General features: G+C 42.6%; 1 protein-coding gene across 2 annotated transcripts in view; it reads right to left on the bottom strand.

The window, feature by feature from the left end:
• The window catches only part of SEPTIN9 (septin 9), a 268,264-nt gene extending 257,211 nt beyond the window's left edge, over positions 1-11,053 (bottom strand). For both annotated transcript variants that reach the window (XM_020785971.3, XM_020785972.3), the window contains exon 1: positions 10,765-11,053. In XM_020785971.3, coding sequence (XP_020641630.3) covers positions 10,765-10,786 — 22 coding nt within the window. In that variant the 5' untranslated portion in view covers positions 10,787-11,053. The remainder of the gene's footprint in view (positions 1-10,764) is intronic.
• Positions 11,054-21,113: the final 10,060 nt, after the last annotated feature.

Genomic DNA, 21,113 nt, shown 5'->3' with positions numbered 1-21,113 from the left:
CAAACAACAAGAAAACAGAACTACGTAGCTGGTTTCCTCTTTTGTATCCATGTCAGCCATCTCCGGAAAGAAAAGCCTTAGAGAATACACCTCTGGAAAGTTGTCAGCTCTAAAGAACCCCCTGCCCTCCCTCAATGTCCTTCCTCTTCCCTACGGTTTTTTAACCTGGTTGCCTGGAGGCAGTGCTTGCTTATCATAGGCAACCAGAGAAATGGGTGCTTATAATTCTGATGTAAATAAACTTTCTAGATCAGTGGGAATAAAAATGTAAGCCTCTGATCATATGCACAGATATGAATCTGTAGTGTTTCCAAGTTAGGTACAGTACTGCTATAATCCAAAATGCAGCAGCCAGAGTAATATTTGATCACATATCCCCAATCTTGGCACACCTTCATCAGGTCACTGTCAGTTTCCATGCTCAAGTCAAGGTGCTGGTTATGACCTAAAAAGCCCTTAAAGGTTTAAGACTTTGATACTTGTTGGAACATCTCATCCAGAAGTCAGCTATTCATTCTAGCTGCTCCTCTAAATCCATGTTGTTAAACGTGGCCACACATTGGCCAAAAAGCCAATGACAAAGAATTGGGCCTTTTTGGTGGCCTCCAATCTCTAGAATAAGTTACCGACTGAGATACGCCAGGCTCCTTCCCATCTTATATTCAGGAAATTATTCAAAGCTTCCTTCAACAACTGAATCTCCAGGATTCTGTATTTTTTTTCTCTTTCATTTTTAATTTTTGTACACATTTTAGACTTCATAGTTGTGTGTCGCCATATTGGTTGATTGTTGGTTGTTGTGTAAGATTTTGTGGGGGTTTGTGTTTTGCCCTATAAACTGCCCAGAGTAGTGCTGGCATATATATACAGTAAATCAGTAAATTGGATAAATAAATAACCTGCCCTTTTTCCATGGTGGGACTCAATTAGAAAGAGATAAGGTTACTTGATGGTCTTCTGTATCCTAATGATGACCAGAAAAAGACCTGATCAGCTTTAGCAAGGTGTCGTGGTGTGACTTCAGTGGTGTCCTGAGTTCACACAACAAAATGTGGGAACAAGTCTCAAATTACAAATAAATGAACGTTGTATCTTTTTAACTATTTCTTTCAGAATGGGTGGGAGGAAGGAAGGATATTATTCTTTCTCTTTTCCTCCGATTTATTAGCAACATCAACTGAGATTTTACAACTGAATAAAAATCTCTTCAAATATTGCCTTATTGGCTCAGTGGCTGCTTTTATTTTCCATATGCCCACAAGGACTAGAAGAACATAAGAGCTTTCTTGGCATATTTTTATTTGTTTCCTCACTTAAGATACATAAAGTATTATAATCCAACATCACCTGAATCCAGCATTTCAAGTGGGAAAGCCCAACTCTAATTAATGGATTTCTTGTAAGACATTATTATTGGATCTTAAATCAACATAATTGATTTAGCCTGCAAACACATTTTTTGTTACAACCAATAAAATGGCATAGATGTAAAACAGCCTCTCAACCTCTGGAAATGTAACTGGTGGAAGCAGTCTGCAGGCTCTTTGCCAGGGTGATGAGTAGGCTGTCAGCGTTACTTTACCAAGCTCTGAACAGTTAGCATAAAGTACAATGCCAGCCTCATATAAAATATTGTTCATTTGTTTTAACAGAGGTTTCATTCGTCTTTGGTATCTAGCAGCCTGCTGTGATGTGAAGGACAACTGTTGCGGCCAGGAGGTCCAGCTGTTGCGATCCACTATTTTTAGTGAGCAGCCTAAACTGAAAACACAATACACCATTAATTTTGCAACCAGATCGTGTTTAAAGCATGTGGTAGTTGTTGCAGAGATCACTTCCATTTCAATAGCCATTGTGGCCCAGTGACGAATTATGGAGGGATCCATATGAAATGTTCAAGAGGCCACGGCTGGAGATCAAAGGGGAATGAGACCAGAAACAAGTCTAGCGTTCTGTGACCACATCCACCTCGCAGCACTGCCCATGTCTATTTCACACTGTAGGACTAATTCAAAAGTAGTGAAGATGACATCTTGAAGAATGGACTATAGTACTTGTTCTGAATAGTGCATTTATCCTGCTAGTTTGGGTAGGACATTATTTTCCTCTTTGCATATGACAGCACGTCTGAACACCCCCCACATCCCCTTCTTAGTTTTTAAATATCAAGCATGTCACATATTAACTGCCTGATAATAGGTTGGGCCTGTGGTCCATCTATCCCGCCAGTATTCTTTCTTATAGGTTAACATATGTTTTCTCCAGTGCACTCGAAATAACACATACGGTTCTCTGTCTCCTCACTTTTAACCTCACAACAAGCCTGTGTGGTAGGTTAGGTTGATGGAGTGTGACTGCTTCAAGGTCACCTAGTGAGCAGAAACATGTAGTGGGACTTCTCACTACGCCACACCAGCCATCTGTGAAGTTCTCACCAGATATGACTCTACAACATCATAGGCTGGACTTTGTGATCCAGCCGATGTCAGGGACCCACGATAGACAAACTTTGTGCTCTGCCACTGAGCTACCAACCTTCTGGCTTATTGCATGAGAAGCTCTCCACCTGGAAGTGCTCAAATAGTGCTCCTAACAATGATTTTTAACTCTTGCAAAATGTACACAGTCCATGAACAATTTTGAACAGGAGATTAGGACCCATGTATTGACAAATGGAAGGATGAGATTTTAAAAAGGATGGGATACTGCACAACATTCTCTAGGGCTTTGCCAAAGGGATAAAGAAAGAGTTTTAAGAGTTCCTGGGGATTATGTAACAGAATTGCTAAGAAGAATTTAAGGGTGACAATGAACATATTGCAAACACAAGAGGCAGAAGACAGCATTTATTGGGCAAGATTTTTGACGTATACAAAGTTCTCCACACAGCAGAATCTTTTTAAAAAACACCCTTGTTTCCTTACTTCTGCCCTTACATTGCTATATCCTATATAATTACATACCCAAAGTTTGAATGTATTCTGGAAAAGAGTAATCTAATGCCCAAACTTAACATTTTAAGCATGCAGAGTCTGATTGACTTTCATAAGGATTTAAAGTCCTAATCCGGCCTCCCCTTCAAAATTTTAATCCAGCTCCTTCTCTCTGACTAGTGCATAACAAGATTCCAAACTATATCCCAAAAGATTGAAGCTTTAGCACCCTATTTCTTGTGGCCATTTGGGGCAGCCTACAGTGGACCCTCTATTTATGGAATTAATCCATATTGGAACGGTGGCTGCAGATCGAAAAGTCTGTAGGTCGAATCTCCATTGACCTACAATACATTGAAAACCGATTAATCCATAACCGACTGTTTTTGTTCTGTTTTTGTTCCATTTTGGTTTTTTTCTGGTCTGTAGGTCGATTCTCCGGCTGCAAGTCAAACCTAAATTTTGCAGCCGGAGGAGTCTGTAACTCAAAGAGTCTGTAACTCAAAAATTCTGTAAGTCGAGCCGTCTGTAAATCGAGGGTCCACTGTATTCAGCAGCCCTCGTGCTTTGTGCACTGGAAACCCTTGGGCAGAATCTGCCTGTTCACAAGATGTACACAGAGATAAACGGCAATATGTAGCCACTTCTTACTTTCTTGCCCGGACAAATCAGATGAGTATTAATGAATCCAGAATAACAGAGAGAGTTTCGCAAAGACATCTTGCTGAAATTTTTAACTGCCAGCTACCAAAAAAATATAGTTACGCCTCTCCTCTGTACTATGCATGCTTTGGAGAATAAGAATTACTACGGATGCTCAATAACAAAATTCCAGTAATTACTCTTTTCATTTGGAAAGAATTTGGAAAACATTAGACATGGGAAAAGTTACTTTTCAATCTACAGCTCTCTGAATCCCATAGTCAGCATAGTCACTAGCTGTGTTGGCTATAGGATTCCTAAGCTGTGGTCAAGAAAAGTAATTTTCACTATCTTTGCATTGCCCATGAACTTCAAGAGCTCCTTCTCCCTTTCTGTGCAGACCCTGCAGTTTCTAACTTTGGAAAGAGGGGTGAGATCATCCTGCTGTTTGCCAAGTGTGTGATAAATCTGTCAATGTATTAGAGCAGGCTCTTTTCTGTGAACCAACAAGACTTTGGCCTGCCAAAGATGCTCAGAAAACAAAACATGGTGAAATGCTATCTTAAATCTCCCTTTACTTATATCAGCCAGTTGAAGAATGAGTCCTAATATAGCTGTCTAACTAATAAATTGGAAAGAAAAAAAATGAACCATTGATTTGATGGCTCCTCAGATCATATAACAGCTGAAGAGGGAAAGCTCAGCTACCAATAAAGTGAACCTGTTGGTGTTGCCTCTAGCAACTGCCTGGGTCTTCACACGATCATGTTTGCTGTAACCATGTGGGATTAACATCTAGGAAAGTTTGCAGGTCACATACAGTTCACCGACGAACAGGGTTAGCTTGGATTCTTACAGCAGCATAAAAAAATAGCATTTTGTTCACCAGTGTGGAATTTTATAGGTATCTTGTTTAAAAGAGGTTCATATATCCTGTGTGGAATCAGAACTTTTCTTTAATCTTTAGTTCAGTTTTTTTTGTTTTTATTCAACAGATGAAGCACAGAAATGGATAAGCATGGCAATATAGTGGTGTTAATTGCAGGGGCCATTCTGGACCTCAATTAGACCTCTAGGTCTTTCATTAAGGAATGGCCTAACTACACGTCAATTGGTTTAATTTTATTGTTTATTTGTGTTTATCAGTATACGTTCTATTTTGTTGTAAACAACCCAGAATAGTGCCTTGCACTAATGGGGGAGGGAGGGAGGGGGGAAGGGAGATAGTAAGTAAGTAAGTACGTACAGTACGTACATACATACATAAATGTGTGAAAAGGAAGCCAGAGGCAGTATGAGAAATATAACATGGCACCTTATCATACAAGCCAAAGTGGACCTTTCACAGATGGAAATCCCCCAGAAGGCAGTTAGCAAACCCTTCCAATGTTGGCTAAGTCCCATGGTTATGTGTTCTTCGTTTCAGTCTAAATGATCCCAAGAAGGCGCATTTCAACAACTGGAGAAATCTCTATTAGTTCGGGGGAGCAAGGGTTTGGGATGTTAGAGAGTGGTAGTGACAGTTGCTCACACACACATGCATGCGTGCACATGCACACATGCACGCACACACAGGTGAACTTCATATACAAACACTGAACTATGGACAACTTAGATGTTGCAGCCTTTAGATTGCTGACAGAAACAGTTTCAAAACACGTGCCACCACTTCTGCACTGATCGCCAGTATGTTTCCAGTCAGAGTCCAAGTGCTGATAATGACTTTTAAGAGTCCTAAAGAGCCTAGTCTCTATGTATTAGAGATGTGCCATTCTTCTGGCTGGTTCTCTTGGATTCAAACTACCAGACATTCTTTGGGGGTGGCACACATAAAGACCAGTGGGTAAGAAGACTATACCTCCCATAAAGACCTAGGTCTCCCAGGATGGATGGATGGATGGATGGATGGATGGATGGATGGATGGATGGATGGATGGATGGATGGATGGATGGATGGATGGATACTGTAAGTTTTATTACAGTCAGTGACCAATATCTGAAATATGTTATTCCATGGATCTGCATTACTATTACCCCTCCCACAAAAAATGAAATAACTAAGAATCTCCTAACAACATACTATTGAATATTTCCCCTCTTAGAAAGTTGCTGCTGTTAACTAAAGCTAATTATAAATTTACTAAAACCCTTTCTTCACAGATTTTGACTAGAGATGGGAGATTCATCTTCCACAGACAAAGACAAATCCCGCTGGCAGAGATGGCTGGCCCAATTTATACATGCCCCGGAACCCGCTGGTCCACTTACCATGCAGTGCATATGGCCGACATCAACAGCAACATACCAATCACGGCAGTAGCCCGACTGCCACAACCCCGCCTCCCTGCTTGGCCAGTCACTCCAGCTACGGGGTGGAATGACGAGTCTCCCCGCTCAGCTGCTGAGTGGCCGGCTGCATGAGCAACTCCTATATAGTCAAAACCTTTAATTTTGTCTACAGCTGCACAAAATTTCACCACATTAAACAACATACTTATATTCTGTCCTGCAAGGACGTCCAGGCAATAACTTTGAGGAAGGTTCAATAAAAGTTTCTGAATATCAAGACAAAAGGGGCAATGCCAAAGAACAGAAGTTGTTGTTTCGATTCCTCCAGAATTACAAGGACATTTGCATCGGCACTATGGGATCTTTTTAAACTTCGCCTCCTGGACTGGTGATGGCAGAGCATTTAGTCAGGCAAGAGTGAAAGCTCTCCAGTGCTTTTGTATTGAAAGTAAATAAAACAATTGACTGGTTTGAAAAGCAGCAACACTGTATCAGTTAGAATTGGTAATCGTCTTGCAATATTACAGGGGTCAGGCAAATTGGCTTAAAAAAACCAACTAAAGATAACTAGCCAAATATAATTTCAACCTTCAGGTCTCTCACCTCCAACTGCTGAGCTGCATTTGAAACCTGGTGGGTACTTGAAGGATATCTCTCAAAAATCTTATTTGAGCTACTACTAAGCAAGTAAAGGGAGAATAAGGATCCAATTGTGCACAATAAAGAAGGTGACTAAAAGATTTGGCCTGGAACAAGCCTCTCAGGAGACATTGGGGCAGTTTCCTTTTTATACAGAAAGTAGGTCTGAAACAGCTTCAAAGACAAAGCCTGTTCCAGGTGAGTGAAATGTGCATGTCTGTAGACATGGATCTGTGGGCAGACACTTCCAGAATTCTGCCTGGGGTTATTCTGGGAGAATTCTTAGAATCTTAGAACTGCAGAGCTGGAAGCGATCTTAGGGAACAACAAAGTCCAGCCCCTGCCAAGGAGGCACAGTGGGGGAATCAAACTCCCAACCTCTGGGCCCACAGCCAGAAACCTAAACCACTCTACTGGGAATTCAAGGTGGGTAAATTGAGTACTGTACCTAACTTGTTGCTGTTTGTGTGTCTCTGTGTTTGTGCAATGTTTAGCCTGCATAATTGAATTGTAAATAGCCCAGCAAGTGTTTTTTGCTATGGAGCAGTATATAAGCAGCATGCCTTTTGCTTACATGCCCAACTGGTGCCAATGCTGCCTAAATCTGTCTGTTCACCCCACCATTTCATAACTGGAGAGATGATGGTTTGACCTTCAAAAACAATTTGCTGTTATTTTGAATCCTTTTAAGGAGAAAGTCAAGGTCAAAATACTTTAAATAAATAAATAAATAAATAAATAAATGTGTGCAATGTTCCCTCTAACCTTCCAGAGTGCCGCATGGGAGCTCCGCCCCTTGCATGCGGGGTTCAGCAACAAATGGAAGCAAATGGGTGTTAACACTCGCTCGACTGTGCGCACCTGATGTTACAAGGCACAGGGTGGTGGGTGGCTCCCATACTATAACTTCTATCCTATGAACAAGTTCTCTCAGAAATAGACCAGAGCTACAGAAGACAGGAGAGCCTGGCGTGCTCTGGTCCATGGGGTCACAAAGAGTTGGACACAACTAAACAACTAAACAACAACAACACCATACTGTAAAATATATGCTTGTTGAATATCTATCAAACATCAGAACTACACAAGCTTATGCATTTTTATTATGAAAAGAAAAAAGCTTAAGCAAATAGTAAGAAACATAGTAATATCTTTTTTACATTCACACACATCAAATAATTGTTTCATGACACACCCAAGATGAAAAATGCACATTTGTCTGCCCCTTGTACTTACACTTCCTTTGGACACAGCGGAAGGGGCTGCCACTCAAGACAGAGGGGGGAAATCCAGGCACACAAGGACTTATCCTGCACAGCTCCCCCAACCTCTTTGCTAGTCTAGGCACTAGCCACACACCAGTCACACATTTCTTAGTTACGCAAAGAGGTTGTGCATATTCGCAAGCATAGCATGTAGAGCTCTTCAGTATGGAAGAGGACAAAGCCACCGAGCCAATGGCTGACAGGAAGGGAGCTATGCAGCACCATCACATGACAGCTTCACATTCTGCATGCATACATCTGAGTGAACCCCATACCATCTCTTTTGGAAGTCACCAACATGGGTAGCCTTTGTGGTCTCTAGAAGCAATACAGTGGGGTCTTGACTTGAGAAGTTAATCCGTATTGGAAGGTGGTTCTCAAGTCAAAAAATTCTCAGGTCAAATCTGCATTTTCCATAGGAATGCATTGAAAACCATTTGATCCGTATCTGCTCTTTTCCGTCCATAGAAACTAATGGGAAGCTGCTATTCTGCCTTCTGCCACTAGAGGGGGATATTTTGTTTCTTTTTTTCTTAGGTCAAGAAAGGTTAAGGAAAGGCAGGGAAAATACAGTCCAGGCAGTACAGTACCAGGCAGTCTGAAGACTGTCTCCCAATCCACTCTCTAAACGCTGGGAGGAGTGAGGAAGCAGACAGGCACCCTTTTCACTGGCCAACAGTTAACTGAAGGTTCACATTTTGCACTTTCCCTGCCTCCCACGTGGTTTTTTTCAGTTCTTAACTCAAATCTAAGTATGTAAGTCAAGTCAATATTTTCCTATGAGAGTGGTTCTTAAGTCAAAATGTTCTTAACTCGGGCCGTTCTTAAGTCAAGACCCCACTGTAATGGCCAATTATCAGCATGTTATCACTGCTTTAGAGAATCAAGCAAAATACAGGCAACATTTTAACAGTCAACTTGATTTAATGAAAATGTATTTGTTTTTTATTTCTATTCCTATATTGCCCCATTACTGTTGCCATTAACTACTTGTCACTGTTATGGAATGAGAATATACAAAGCAATTTCCAAAATGCAGAAACTGCATGAGCCCCGTATATTTCCAAAGGTCTGATAAGGAACATAATAGAGCAATCTTAATTTTACTGGAAATAGCAGGAGTCTTCTAATATAAGTCCACGTCAGTGCTAGCATAAATCCACGAGTCCAATTTGTGGCTGAATCCCCATGAATAAGCTACAGTGAATTTGTCTATCTTTGACTACTGTGTCCCATCTAACTATGACATAGAAGCCATATTTGCAAAGGAATATTCCAGGCATGCCAGAAAGATCCTTATTAAAAGGATCCCTCTACTTCAACTGAAGTTTGCAGATACTGTATTAAGGTATGACTACAGTCCAAGTCATACATGAATCACAGCCACAGAGTTCTGAAGCAGAATTACTCTTTCCCCCCATTGCTTCACAATAAATATCATTCTCAAATCTTTCAGTGTGTTCAGATATACATTATTTGTGCCAGTTACCTTTGTTAGCACACATGCAGAGACAGATGGAGACATGCTGAGGCCCTACAGCTATATCAGCTTTAAGAACTCCATGGCATCAGGCCTCCATTTATTATAATTATTCTTTTTGTATTTGGAGGCTTTTCATAATCCGAGGTCTGAAACGATACCTTAGTTTGTACATAACTCCAGCACAGTATAAATACAACTTTCAAGTAACTGACACTCTCCTAGACTGATCTTGATTTCTGGCCCATGCAAATTGCCTTCCAGTTGTAGATTATATATGCGACAAATTTGTTTTATCTCTTACAGTTGTAGAGATCATCTTTAAAATGAGTGAAAAATTTCTGACAAAACTGCAGGATTGCCCCTCACAGGATTAGGTCTCACTCTAATACAATGTATTTTCAATGTATTGTGCATTAAACATATTTTACCTCACCTGCCTCCTTTAAAAGGACCAAAGGTGGCTTATATCATTAAAAGGCAATATTTAAAGCTAAAAACTGTAAGTATATAAATACTAAAAAGGATCAAATCCCACACTACAACACGGTAAAACAAAACAACAACAAAAACACATTGAAAACAGTAAAGTGCAACAATCCAGGCCCAACAACTCATTTGACAAACCCACTCAGGCAGCCAGTCCATGAGGGAAAGCTTCACCTGCTTTCAGACATGCAGACAGCCAATCTGGCGTAGTGGAGAGAGAGACAGACTACGACTCAGGAGGCCTGGGTTCAAATCCCCATTCAGCTGTGGAAACCAGTGAAAGTAGTAAAACCATTCCTTAAATATCTCATTTACCTTGAAAGCCCTATTACGGTCACTCTAAGTCAGTTCCAACCTGAGGGCATAAAACAACATAGGCATGCAGGGAAAAACAGATACCTAAATTAGTTCACACGCCTACAGGAGAGTAGAGGCCAAATCTCTGTGCATGTGTTTCTACTCTTAACACATGAAGCAGACAGTATAAGCCACAGGAAGTAATAGCAAGGCTTCCAAAGTTCAATAGGTGGGACTTCTGCCTGCAGCATCCCTTCCTCCTTGTGTGCTGTCCCCTGCGCGTCCCTTCACACACACATTTTGAATCATACAGTATACTCTGAACCCAAAACCCTCCTGAAAGAGCCCTGAATAAGATAAGCTACATTTCAAAATGAAGGCAAATCCCTCACAACCAACCTAGATCTCTCCCCTTACAGAATGTTCGTGCACGCCCGTGTGTGTGTGTGTGTGTGTGTGTGTGTGTGTGTGTGTGTGTGTGTGTGTGTGTGTGTGACTTTTGGTTTGACAACTCAGCGTTGTGAGACTTTTTATGTCTCTCTTTCAGCTTTTCCTTTGCCAGTTTTCTTCCTGCGCAGCAAAGAACTTTGCATTTTCCAGACCAGCTAAGCGCACAGAGGATAAAAGGGAGCAAGCTCGACAGCCTTCCTCCTCCTCCTCCCTCTCAGCAGAGTCCCACCGTGCGATTCCAAGCGCCTGGCATTAATGAAAGGGCTGCCCCTCTACTCACCTGAGTAGGATGCCTTTCTCATGCTGCCCTCGGCCCAGCTGTTTCATAGGAAGAGAGTAAAAGTTCCTCCCAGCTACTCCCTGCAAACAATCCCCAGGGAGCTGCTTTAAGTAAACCTTTTTTGTTCCAGCAGGGATAGGGCGCTCCTCCACGTTACACGAAGGCACACAGACGCGGTTGCAGCTGAGGAGGGAGTCCACCGCACTCCCATTAATTAGAACACACCTTTCCTCATCTGATATACACTTGGGGGTTGTTCCAACTAGGCTCAAGCAGAGGGAGGGAGGGAGGGAGAGAGGAGGAGGAGGAAGAGAGCTCAGCTGCAACCGCAGCCGCACTTTAACCTTTTCCCCTCTGCCAGCAAATTAGGCCCGGCCCACGTTCCTGCTCATTGCAGGCCTCACAGATTCCCTGCCCATTCAACCTGGGTTTACCGAGGAAGGTTTTTCGGACTTCCCTCCCAGTAAGCCTCATACATACACCCACTTGCGTTCTGCCTCACTTCCTTCTCCTCTCGTTCAGGATAGGTCGGGTCCAGAGGCAAGTAGGTGCTGGTTCAAAGTACACCCTGGCTTGCCAGGCTGTGTGTGTGTAGGGTAAACACAGCGAGCTTCTCATGCCCGGCTTTGAAAGGCACACAGAAGGGAAAGGCTGACTCAAGGCTGCGGATTATGCAAAAGCATTTTGCTCGGATTCCTCCTGGAGCAGCTGGGCGTGATGGTTCATGGCCTGGTCATGCCCAGGGACTATGCCAAATGACCTGTGGAGTCTCCATACAGAACAGCACTAACATGGGGGGGTCTCAGCTAAAGGCGGCTTTAAGTCTGGGTGCTGCCTGGCACATTGGGACCAGAAATCCCAGCAAAAAATGGAAAATACATACTTTATAACATGTTACTAAGTAGGCTGAATCAGTTGCTATGGTACAACACTGCTCAGCACTTGCAAACGCAAGTCTAGGGAGTCAATCCATCTAGTATTTGGTCTTCCTCTTTTCCTACTGGCTTTAACCTTTTCCAGCTTTATTGTCTTTTCCAGAGAATCCTGCCTTCTCATGATGGACCCAGAGTATCATCATTTTTGCCTCCAGAGATAGTTCGGTCTTGATTTGATTCATCTTTCTGGAAGTCCGAGGTATCCACAGAGCTCTCCTGTCCAGCATCACGTTTCAAATGAATCAATTTCTTTCCTGCCAGGTTGCTTAACTGTCCAGCTTTCATGCCCGTACACAATGACTGGAAAGAGTGGGGATGAGTCACTGGGGACTGGAAAAGAGGGTGGAATAGCAATACTTTCTGCCTGAGAGCCTTTCCCTCTACCATGGAAGGGGAAGAAAGCCCAAGTCCGAAAGGGAGAAGGAGAAGGTAAGGGGATCGAGAAAAGGGCAGGAAAACTGTACCAGGGGAGGGGAGGGAAGAAGGAGAGCAATATAAATAGAGAGAGAAGGGAGAGAGAAGACTAAGGCCCTTGTCACACGAGGGAAATGTTCTCTGGTTCTTCCGATACTTTCCATACAACTGTTGTATTGATTCACGGTCATGTGGTATATATGCCGGGGTGAATATCCCAGCAACTTTTAGTGGTGCTGATTAATGTCCCCCTGTTTGAATCATGAATTATGACCAGCTACACCCTGGTACTGGTTTATTTTTTTTTCTCTCTTTCAATGCATCAGTATATCAGGAAGGGGAAAGTTTGGGGAAGTGTCCTCTGTTGTGCTGGCTGCTCCTGCAGAATCGCATTGCACATAACACTGGACTGCTGTCTATGGCACACGTGTGGTGGTAAGGGCGGCAGCTGCTGCCTAGGCAGACATGCAAACTGGCATCTATTCACAGGCTGTGGGGGGAAAAAAGAAAATAAATCCTCACAGCAATCGCCCTCCCCCGGACATATTTTTACCAACATATCAATGTACCGGCTTGGGGGGGGGGGGATTAATATGCATGCAGCAGAATTGGTGGCCATGTTCCTGGCTTCGATTCTGAAAAGAAGCAGGGCAGGTTTTGCACATAGGCAAGCCCAGTAAGGAATGCACTGGTACAACAGAGGTGCAACACAACACAACCCTCCCAGCGAGGGGGAAATGTTCCCCTCTTCTACCACTGGCTGGAAAATGTTTCAATCTTGACTGTGCATTGTGTGACTGGGGAAAAAAACAACGAACTAACTGGGGGATAACTAGAGAACATTTCCTTTATGTGACCAGGGCCTGAGAGAGGAAAGGAGGTGGAGGCTGGTACTGTAGAGGTGAAGAAGGACAAGTATTGCTAGAGGAATGGATTTAGTACTAGATGGAGAATCCATGGACGCATAAATGGGAGAAGCTATTGCTACCCAGGGAAGAGGCAGAAAAGAAGCAAAACTACCAACCACCCAGGAAACCTACCTACAGGGGTGAATGAGAAAGTAGGAAGTGGAGCTGAAAGATCAGGGAAGGAAAGGCCCAGAATGAGACGGAAAAGAGGGATAGAGCAGAATGGAAGAACCCCCATCACAGCAAAACCTGTCACCCACAAGATGGTGGGGAACAGCCTCACCAGATAGGAACACAGATAGGGGGAGTGTTCTGGGGTGCTGAGACCATTGCCCCTGTTGTACATGCCAGGGGACCCCTGCAAGGCATTAAACTGGAGAACCCATGGACCCATAAAGTCTAATTCAAGGTTCCAAAAGAGTGGAGGACTTGGTGAACTGTTTTGTGATTCGGCTCATTTTTCTGGGAGTTCATGGTTAACCACAAACCAACATGAACCACTGGTTTTCCAATTCATGCCTATCTCTAGTCACATGCCACAGCATTAGAATCCCTAGAAGGAACACATGCATGTACAAATGCACAGCCATACCTCCCCTTCTTCCAGTCCTAAGCAGGCAGCAAAACAAAGAGGTTTATCAGATCCCTTCGTAGATCATCATAACCACTTGCACATCTGCTCAAAGAGCTGTTCTCTGCTAATTATGGAGAAAACCACGGGACACAAGGAAGAGGCAGTTGTTCAAGACGTCTCCTGGGTCAGCAAGATAGACCAATGAGGTGCAAAATGTGGAAGGCTGCTTGTATCTGCAACAATAATGTAGAACTGGTAAATTTGGCTAATGCAGCTTGTCACCTGCAGCAAATGTACGGATAGACTGTATATGATGTGCAAAATGTAGAATGCCAATCCCCAGATTTGAGACTCCTGTTATCCTTGGACTACCAAAAGTTCTAGCTAACATTGCCAATGACTAGGAAGTCTGGAAGTTATGGCTCAAGAACATCTGGGGCTCCAGGTTTGGGAGCATCTGGTCTAGAGTGCTCAGGAAGAGGACAGGCCTGGTCAACAATAGCACATGGCCCATAGATATTGCAAAAGCATACTAAACAGACACTCTGTATGCACTCCAATGCATCCTCCAGCTTTGGAAATATTTGGCATGCATAGTTGTTGGACTATAGAGCAAAGGGAGTTGTACAGTCATGCTCTTGAGGCAGAACTGACAAAGCCTTCACGTAGAACATTGCTGGACAAGTGCCTATTTCTGCATATGCAGCTTCTCCTTCAATGGTAAGAATGCTTTCCAGGATTCTTCTTTCTTCATAATTATGCAAGGTTCAGGAGCCTCATCCTCTTGGGATGCATGGGATCAACTGATGCAGATTCCCTCTTGCAAACAGGGCTGCAGGGAATGCCCGTAAATCATTGTCATTAAAGGTCAAGGAGCTTCTTCCCAATTTAGGGGTTAGCAAACTTAAAGACAGATGCTGGTATTTACAACGGTATAAAACCTAGCTTGAATCATTGTATGTGGGTGAGCTGTAGGTTCTCAGGGCACAGGCTGAAGCCTCAGGTAAGTGCTATGCTTCTTCAGATCTCAAGATGGAGAGGCAAATGCCACACTGAGCTACACTGGAGAAGCAGACAGTTTGATTTTTGTGCATGAAAGATGGGTTTAAAGTCTGGACATGCAATTTCCACTAGCACCAGGACTAACTGGCTCAATATGAAGACACTTATGTGGCTAATATTTCTCCAAATGGCATGCTGGGCCCAAGATCATGCATGAAGCCACCAGCTTTCTTCACAGTCTTTCCCCCTTGCTTCTGGCTTTAGGTGCATTCACATCAGATTCATCCTTCTGTTTGGAGCAGGGCAGGGAGAAGACTTCTGAGTCTTCTTGTTGCATAAGCCTTTGCAGCAAATTCTCCTCACTTCCAACGCTTGCTGTACTCATATGTGTGACATCCACAAGTGTCTACTTCAGGTTTCAGATTCTGGCCCTGAAATATCAGGGAATGGAATGATACTGATTTGACAGTCCTAGCAAAGCAGTCAGGCTCTCCTTCAAGACACCCTCTCCCCCCCCCCGCCACCACCACCCAAATTCTATAGAGGAATTGTTCTTATTACTACTACTAAGGTAGGTCAGGAGCCTGGCAAACTTTTTTTTCTACTGGGGAACAAACAAAAATGTAGGAATCTAAAAATTCAGAAGAGATTTGAAAATGAAAGAGAGGAAGTGATCACATGGCAAAGATCCTTTCCCTTTGGCTGCTTGTCAGAACTGTCAAACAATCTGGCACTTTTCCTAGAGAAGGAAAGTTAATGTTCAACATAATTCAGATCCCACAGGCCTCAAACTAAGCAAATCTTGTGTGTCTGTGCTTGTGCATGTGTACATGCATGTAAGATAAGTGAAGGAATTTACAGTTCATTAGAGAAGTAGGAGTCAAAGAAATGCCAGGAACCAAATAGAGTGCAGGGAAGCGAGGTGTCAGCCTTCCTCATATGCCGCGAGCCTGCTAAAATATTTCCAGTCCAGCCTGGTTTCTCTCTCATATAGAACAATCAGTGCTTTTGCTCTTCTTTCCCAGGACCCTCAGCTTTCCTAGTTTGGATCCCACGTCCGCATCTCTCTAATAAAACACATGTCTCCCTGCATTTTGTATGGCAGTTTGCATTTTCTGTGACTTTCACAGTTTGTGTGGTAGGCAAAAGTTCAATTGGTAAAACATTTATTTTCTAGACTAATGATGGAATAATGGGGAAAGCTGCAAGTGTTTCATTTCTGCCTGTCATGTAGATATTAAAGGCAAGGGTGTCCAGAGAAGTATCAAATATAAGGGGAAGTAAAAAATCAGGAAAAGGCTGTGTGGTCCCCAAAACAATAGAAATGCAGTAACAGGTGACACCTATATTGGACTACAAAAAAAAACAAGCTTTTGATGATAATACATCTCCCCCGACAAGCGTCTTGCAGACTTCAGCTATCTCCATCTAAGAAGCAACACCTGGCACCCAACAGCAGCCATGAGACTTTGGGACTTTAATATAAACTAAACATGGAACCTTTGTATTTAGATCCCAGGGGATATGAATACGAAGCATGGCACCACAGGTGCTATGAAGATCCATTCCCTCCCTCCCCCAAAACCAGTGTGGGCCACTCACAGGGATTTGTGTGGCATGCACAGCCATTGTTGTGTGCAGCACACCAACTGCAGAAGTAGCCTATCTTCCCTGCCTTTAGCAAGGAGGTGGAATGATGAATCTCCTTCCTCAGCTGCTGAGTGGTCAGCAGTCCAGGGAGGCAAGGAAGTGCTTGCCTGGCTACTTCCACAACTAGCATGCCATGGAATGATGATGGCCACATGCACTGCGAGCAGTAAGTCGACCAGCCAGTTCTGTGGTGAGGGTCGAAAGGGCCCAGCCAACTGTGGTAGCAATATTTTATTTGTGTCACCCAGGAGATGGATATGAATATATCACATTTGTAATATAAATATATAATTTTGGAGCTATCCATGATAACTTGGTTCACAGCCTAAGGAAGATGAATTATCTTCTAAAGCTTGATGTTTATTTTTTGTTTTGTTATTTTTTTACTGGTCCAATAAAGCTATCACCTGTTCCTGCATTTGAAGTGTAAGAGGAGTACAAACGACAGGATGCTTAGGGCCATATAGGTCTTGAAAGGCACTCAGTTGAATTCCAGATATACCATTGCTTGAAACATCAGAGGAAACAGTGAGAAAGGAACAGTCCTCTTCCTCAGATCTCCTGCCTCCTGTAGCCCACAAATCCCTGAATGAATCCCTTCATTATAAAGGATGCACCTTCTTATTCCTCTCATTAGCAATCTGCCTAGGGCAAATCTGCCAATTTCTCCTTTTCCCATTCTTAAATTAATTTTCTCCCATGGCCACATCAATCTACTTGTTAAAAGGTTAGCTGAAAACTTATATCCATTTTCATATACATTTTACCTCATGCATACCTTTTGATAGGTTATAATTGCTTAATATGCACATATTTTGGATGCAATTTTCCATAATACATTTTTTTTTGTATTTTATTTTGACATACAAGATTCATTTTTGTGCATGCCTATGTTGTCTAAACATTTCCTTGGAAAAATTACATTGCAAAGATTGGGGAAGTGCATTTTGGTCCATGTATTGATTTGTGTAGAATACAACACACAGAAATTGGGCAGCTCCTCCTTAAAAGCATCAACTGAAAACGTTCTGTGCTCTACATAGATTTAACTGTCCTATCCATGTAGACTGTTTTCTTTCAAACTTGCATTGAATGAGCTCTGGGGGCTCATCTTTATCAGATCATATTACTGCTGCTTCTTCATCTCATGGCTTGAGAGAGAGAGAGAGAGAGAATGGGACTAAAAAAACTGGGAAAAGTACCCTGGTAGTAAAAACGTAACTTGCCCAAGGTTGGTTGAAACAGTTTTAAAGTTTTGTCCCAGCCATTTTTGTCTTTTAAAAAAGGAAACAGAAAAGCCTATACAGGCAAAGTGGTAAAAACCCTGGGGACATTGTTTACAGCTCTTCAGACATAAAATACAGTACCTACTTTGTAGATTTAATTTTGTGTGATTTCTGTAACAAAATGGGGTCCTGGAAGACATAAACGTCCCGGCAGAGTGAATGAAGACTGACTCAGAAGCCCCATTTAATGCTATATCAAGCTAATAGTTCCAAATAGTGTGTTTGTCTGTGTAGAAGAGTGAGTGAGTGAGAGTGTAAGTGCAAGTGTAAGGAGTGTGTACATTCCATGGTTCTTTTTCACCACCCATCCCATCAGTTCAGTGCTATAATGTTGACTTGGCTGTTCAGAAGGGTTTCTAAAAGCATGCTCTGTTTTTTTCCTGAAGAGTAGCCGCAGGAAATGGTTCCAGATTGATATAGGAGGTAGGGCCAGCATTTATACATGGTACTCTTTTATCATATTAGCCTATTAACTCAGATTTGGAACAATGTATCCTCGGATTGACCTAGAAAAAAAGCAGCTCACACAAATGGGCAGGCTATCATACCCCTCCAACCGCTTGTACTGATCAGATCACACCGCGACTGGGACCGGCTGAACTCCAGTTGCCTCAAGTACCAGGTAACTTTCAACATCACAGCTATTGCTCTCCTACCTAGAGAATGGATACAACTTCAGTTTTTCCTTGTCAGCAACAATTAGTTCTGAAACTGGAACAGTCTTTCTTTTATCCTATACCTGGAACTGAAGGAATCGCAAAAAGGTCATTTTAGTCTTCCCATAATCTCTGAGTTTATGTAAAATGTTTCTTTACTACCAAAGTTTGGTCACTAACAGTCTTCATAGAGGCAAAGAAGTGGCACCCCCTGGACTTGTCCACATGGAGGCAAAAGTCCTGGGGTTCAGAACTTTTCCTTTGTGCTATTGTTCCTGCTAACCAGATGACACCAGGATCAACTGAATGAGGTCCATTATTTTTCTCTGGCATTCCGTGCTTTTATGATCTTCCTGGGAGACTTGAATTATTTTGAACTGGCCATTGTTTTGGAAATGTAGCTAAGTGCTTACAGTATTTTATATGCAAAAGTCATTCCTCTGTCAGAGGTTCCCATTTCAGAAGTCTTTAATTTCTTTATTAGTATTCAAAAGAGGACAGGGAAGCTTCCCTGGCAAAACTGCAGTGAGGGAGGAATTTATCAGGATTTTCTGTTTCCTGGAAAGCTTAAAGAAGTGATTTTCAAGAACCAGGCGTTTACAGTGCTATGTTTATTGCAATATCAGTAAGTCTTGATTAAACGCAGATAAACTATTCCTACTTGTGCCCATTTGTTGAAATATTTTTGCCCATCAGGACAAGCTCTCTATATGCTTCTTTTCTACAAATCATGTAGCAACCATGTTGATCTCTGCAGCATAGCTGATGAAATTATGAAGGCAGGGGAGGTGCACAAAAGCTGTAGATGATCTCTAAGGTATCATTCATTGTGGTTCTTATCTCTGATCCTAAAGACTGCTATAGATTTTGCAACTGTCTTGAAGCTGGTGTTGCATCAGTAAATGGTTTCCGCATTTTGTAGCAAATGAAGTTTCTCGGTAGTCTTCAAATACAGCACAATGTTCGCTATGTTAAGGCAATCCGTACGAGAGACAAGAAAAGCATAGCCAACTGTCTCTGCGTAGGAATGAAGTTCCAGCAGCCTAATATGGCCCTGTCTTGCTGAAGGTTTGAATTGGTCCATATTCAGAGTTCTTATTTCCCACATTTATCCAGTGCTCCCACAATCAGTAAATTAATTTCTTTAGCTTTGGAACTGTGTGAAAAGCCTCAGGTCCTATGAAGCTCACCAGACCCCCTACTGTAATCCTCACCCCCACAATTCTGCCCTGAGCATCCAGATTCAGCCCTCTCTCTCCGTGAGGATTCACTTCTCTCCTGTTTGTCGTCCTCCAGCTTGCCATCTTCAGGTTCAGCCTATATTTCTACAGACTGCCTTTCCCCCCCTCCCTTCATTTTGAGGTGGAAAGAAGCAGCTCTAACCGTTATTTATGAAATCTACACGAAGTGATGTTTGTTGACTTTGGGGTTCTTTTTCATGCGTGACACAAAACAAATCTTTAGCTTTTCCTCGCTTCCCATGCATTGTGTGAATATTTATGTTACATACATAAAATGTTCAGAAAGGACTGACCATGCTACATATTTATTTAATAATTTATTATTTCATTTAAGATACACCTACCCTACCGTTCTCACCAAAGGGGAACCAAGATGGCTCACTGCATTAAAAAGACAATATTCAAAAGATAAAAACAGCTTCCTCTGGGAATATATGTAGGCTTTGGTTGTAAGGCTCATAGTGGCCATCTTGGCTGGAAGATTCTGGGAGTCTGAGTTCAAGAAGAAGGAGAAGAAGAAGAAGAAGAAGAAGAAGAAGAAGAAGAAGAAGAAGAAGAAGAAGAAGAAGAAGAAGAAGAAGAAGAAGAAGAAGAAGAAGAAGAAAATCCTTTAAACCTCTCGTGATGTGCTGCACTGAAGAAGGAAGAGTGTCAACAAGAATTTCCCAGAGATCAGTATAGCGATAGATCAAGGGGGCGGGTCAGATGTCCTCCTCCATTAAGTGGAGGCAAGAGCAGGAGAACAAAGAGTTGATGAAAGGAGAGGATAAAAAGGGTCAAGGATGCAACAAGTCAGAACTCCAGGACCAGGAGCTGCCAGGCAACCCTCATTATATTTGGGAAACAGCTTTGCTGATGGATGTGGAGATGGAAAACAGAGTGATGGGGGCCATAAATCACCTACACATTCCCTTCCCAGCACTGTGTTTGTTTTACTTCTGGCTCTGCCAGCTCCATTCCAGCATATAATGTCTCTTCTTCCATAGCTACATGACTGGAGGGGGCAGAAAAAGGTTTCCCACCCTGCTTAACTTTCTTGTCAGGCTATCCAAGCGAGTCTTGGCAGGATGGAAGGATGAACAAGGAAGCTGCCAAAGGAAACAGTAGGTGTGCTGTGTCACCCAGTCGCTGGCAGTAAAGCGAGTGGAATAAATAGGAAAGTAAAATATTAGTTGTAAAAGGATTCAAATGATCCAAAGTAGAAGAGACCAGCGCAGATGGTACGGGATTCAGCAGCCACTCCAGCTCTCGAGCAAGAAAAAGGCCCTTGGTAGCTAACTCATGACCCCATCTTTTCCAGCCTTTCATTTGATGGATGGGCAAAAACCAAGAGCTGACTTGACCACTGGAGTTTCGATACAGCCATTGGACCTGTGATTCTCTCGGAGTCAGCAAAACAGGTGTAGCCATTTAAATAAGTGGAGCAATATATTTCTTGGGAAGCATTGTGGCTCTCAAGATTCCAAACTTCATTTTGTGTCTTGGTGGGGAAAAGATATTGAAGGCATTGCAAAGTCTTTGAGGAGGTGCCAGCCGCACAGAGTAGTCAGCAAGCACAGCAATTGAGCCGCTTACCCACTGGGAGGACCATCGCACAGATGCGATTCTGTGCCATCTCTAGAGGGCTAAACTACACACTGTATTAAATATGTAGCAAGCAAAGTCTTTTTCTTTTCCTACCTT

This window comes from Pogona vitticeps, chromosome 2, assembly GCF_051106095.1.
Source record: "Pogona vitticeps strain Pit_001003342236 chromosome 2, PviZW2.1, whole genome shotgun sequence".
Taxonomy (NCBI): domain Eukaryota; kingdom Metazoa; phylum Chordata; class Lepidosauria; order Squamata; family Agamidae; genus Pogona; species Pogona vitticeps.
The sequence above is the reverse complement of the archived record's forward strand: the minus strand, read 5'-3'. Positions and strand labels throughout refer to the sequence as shown.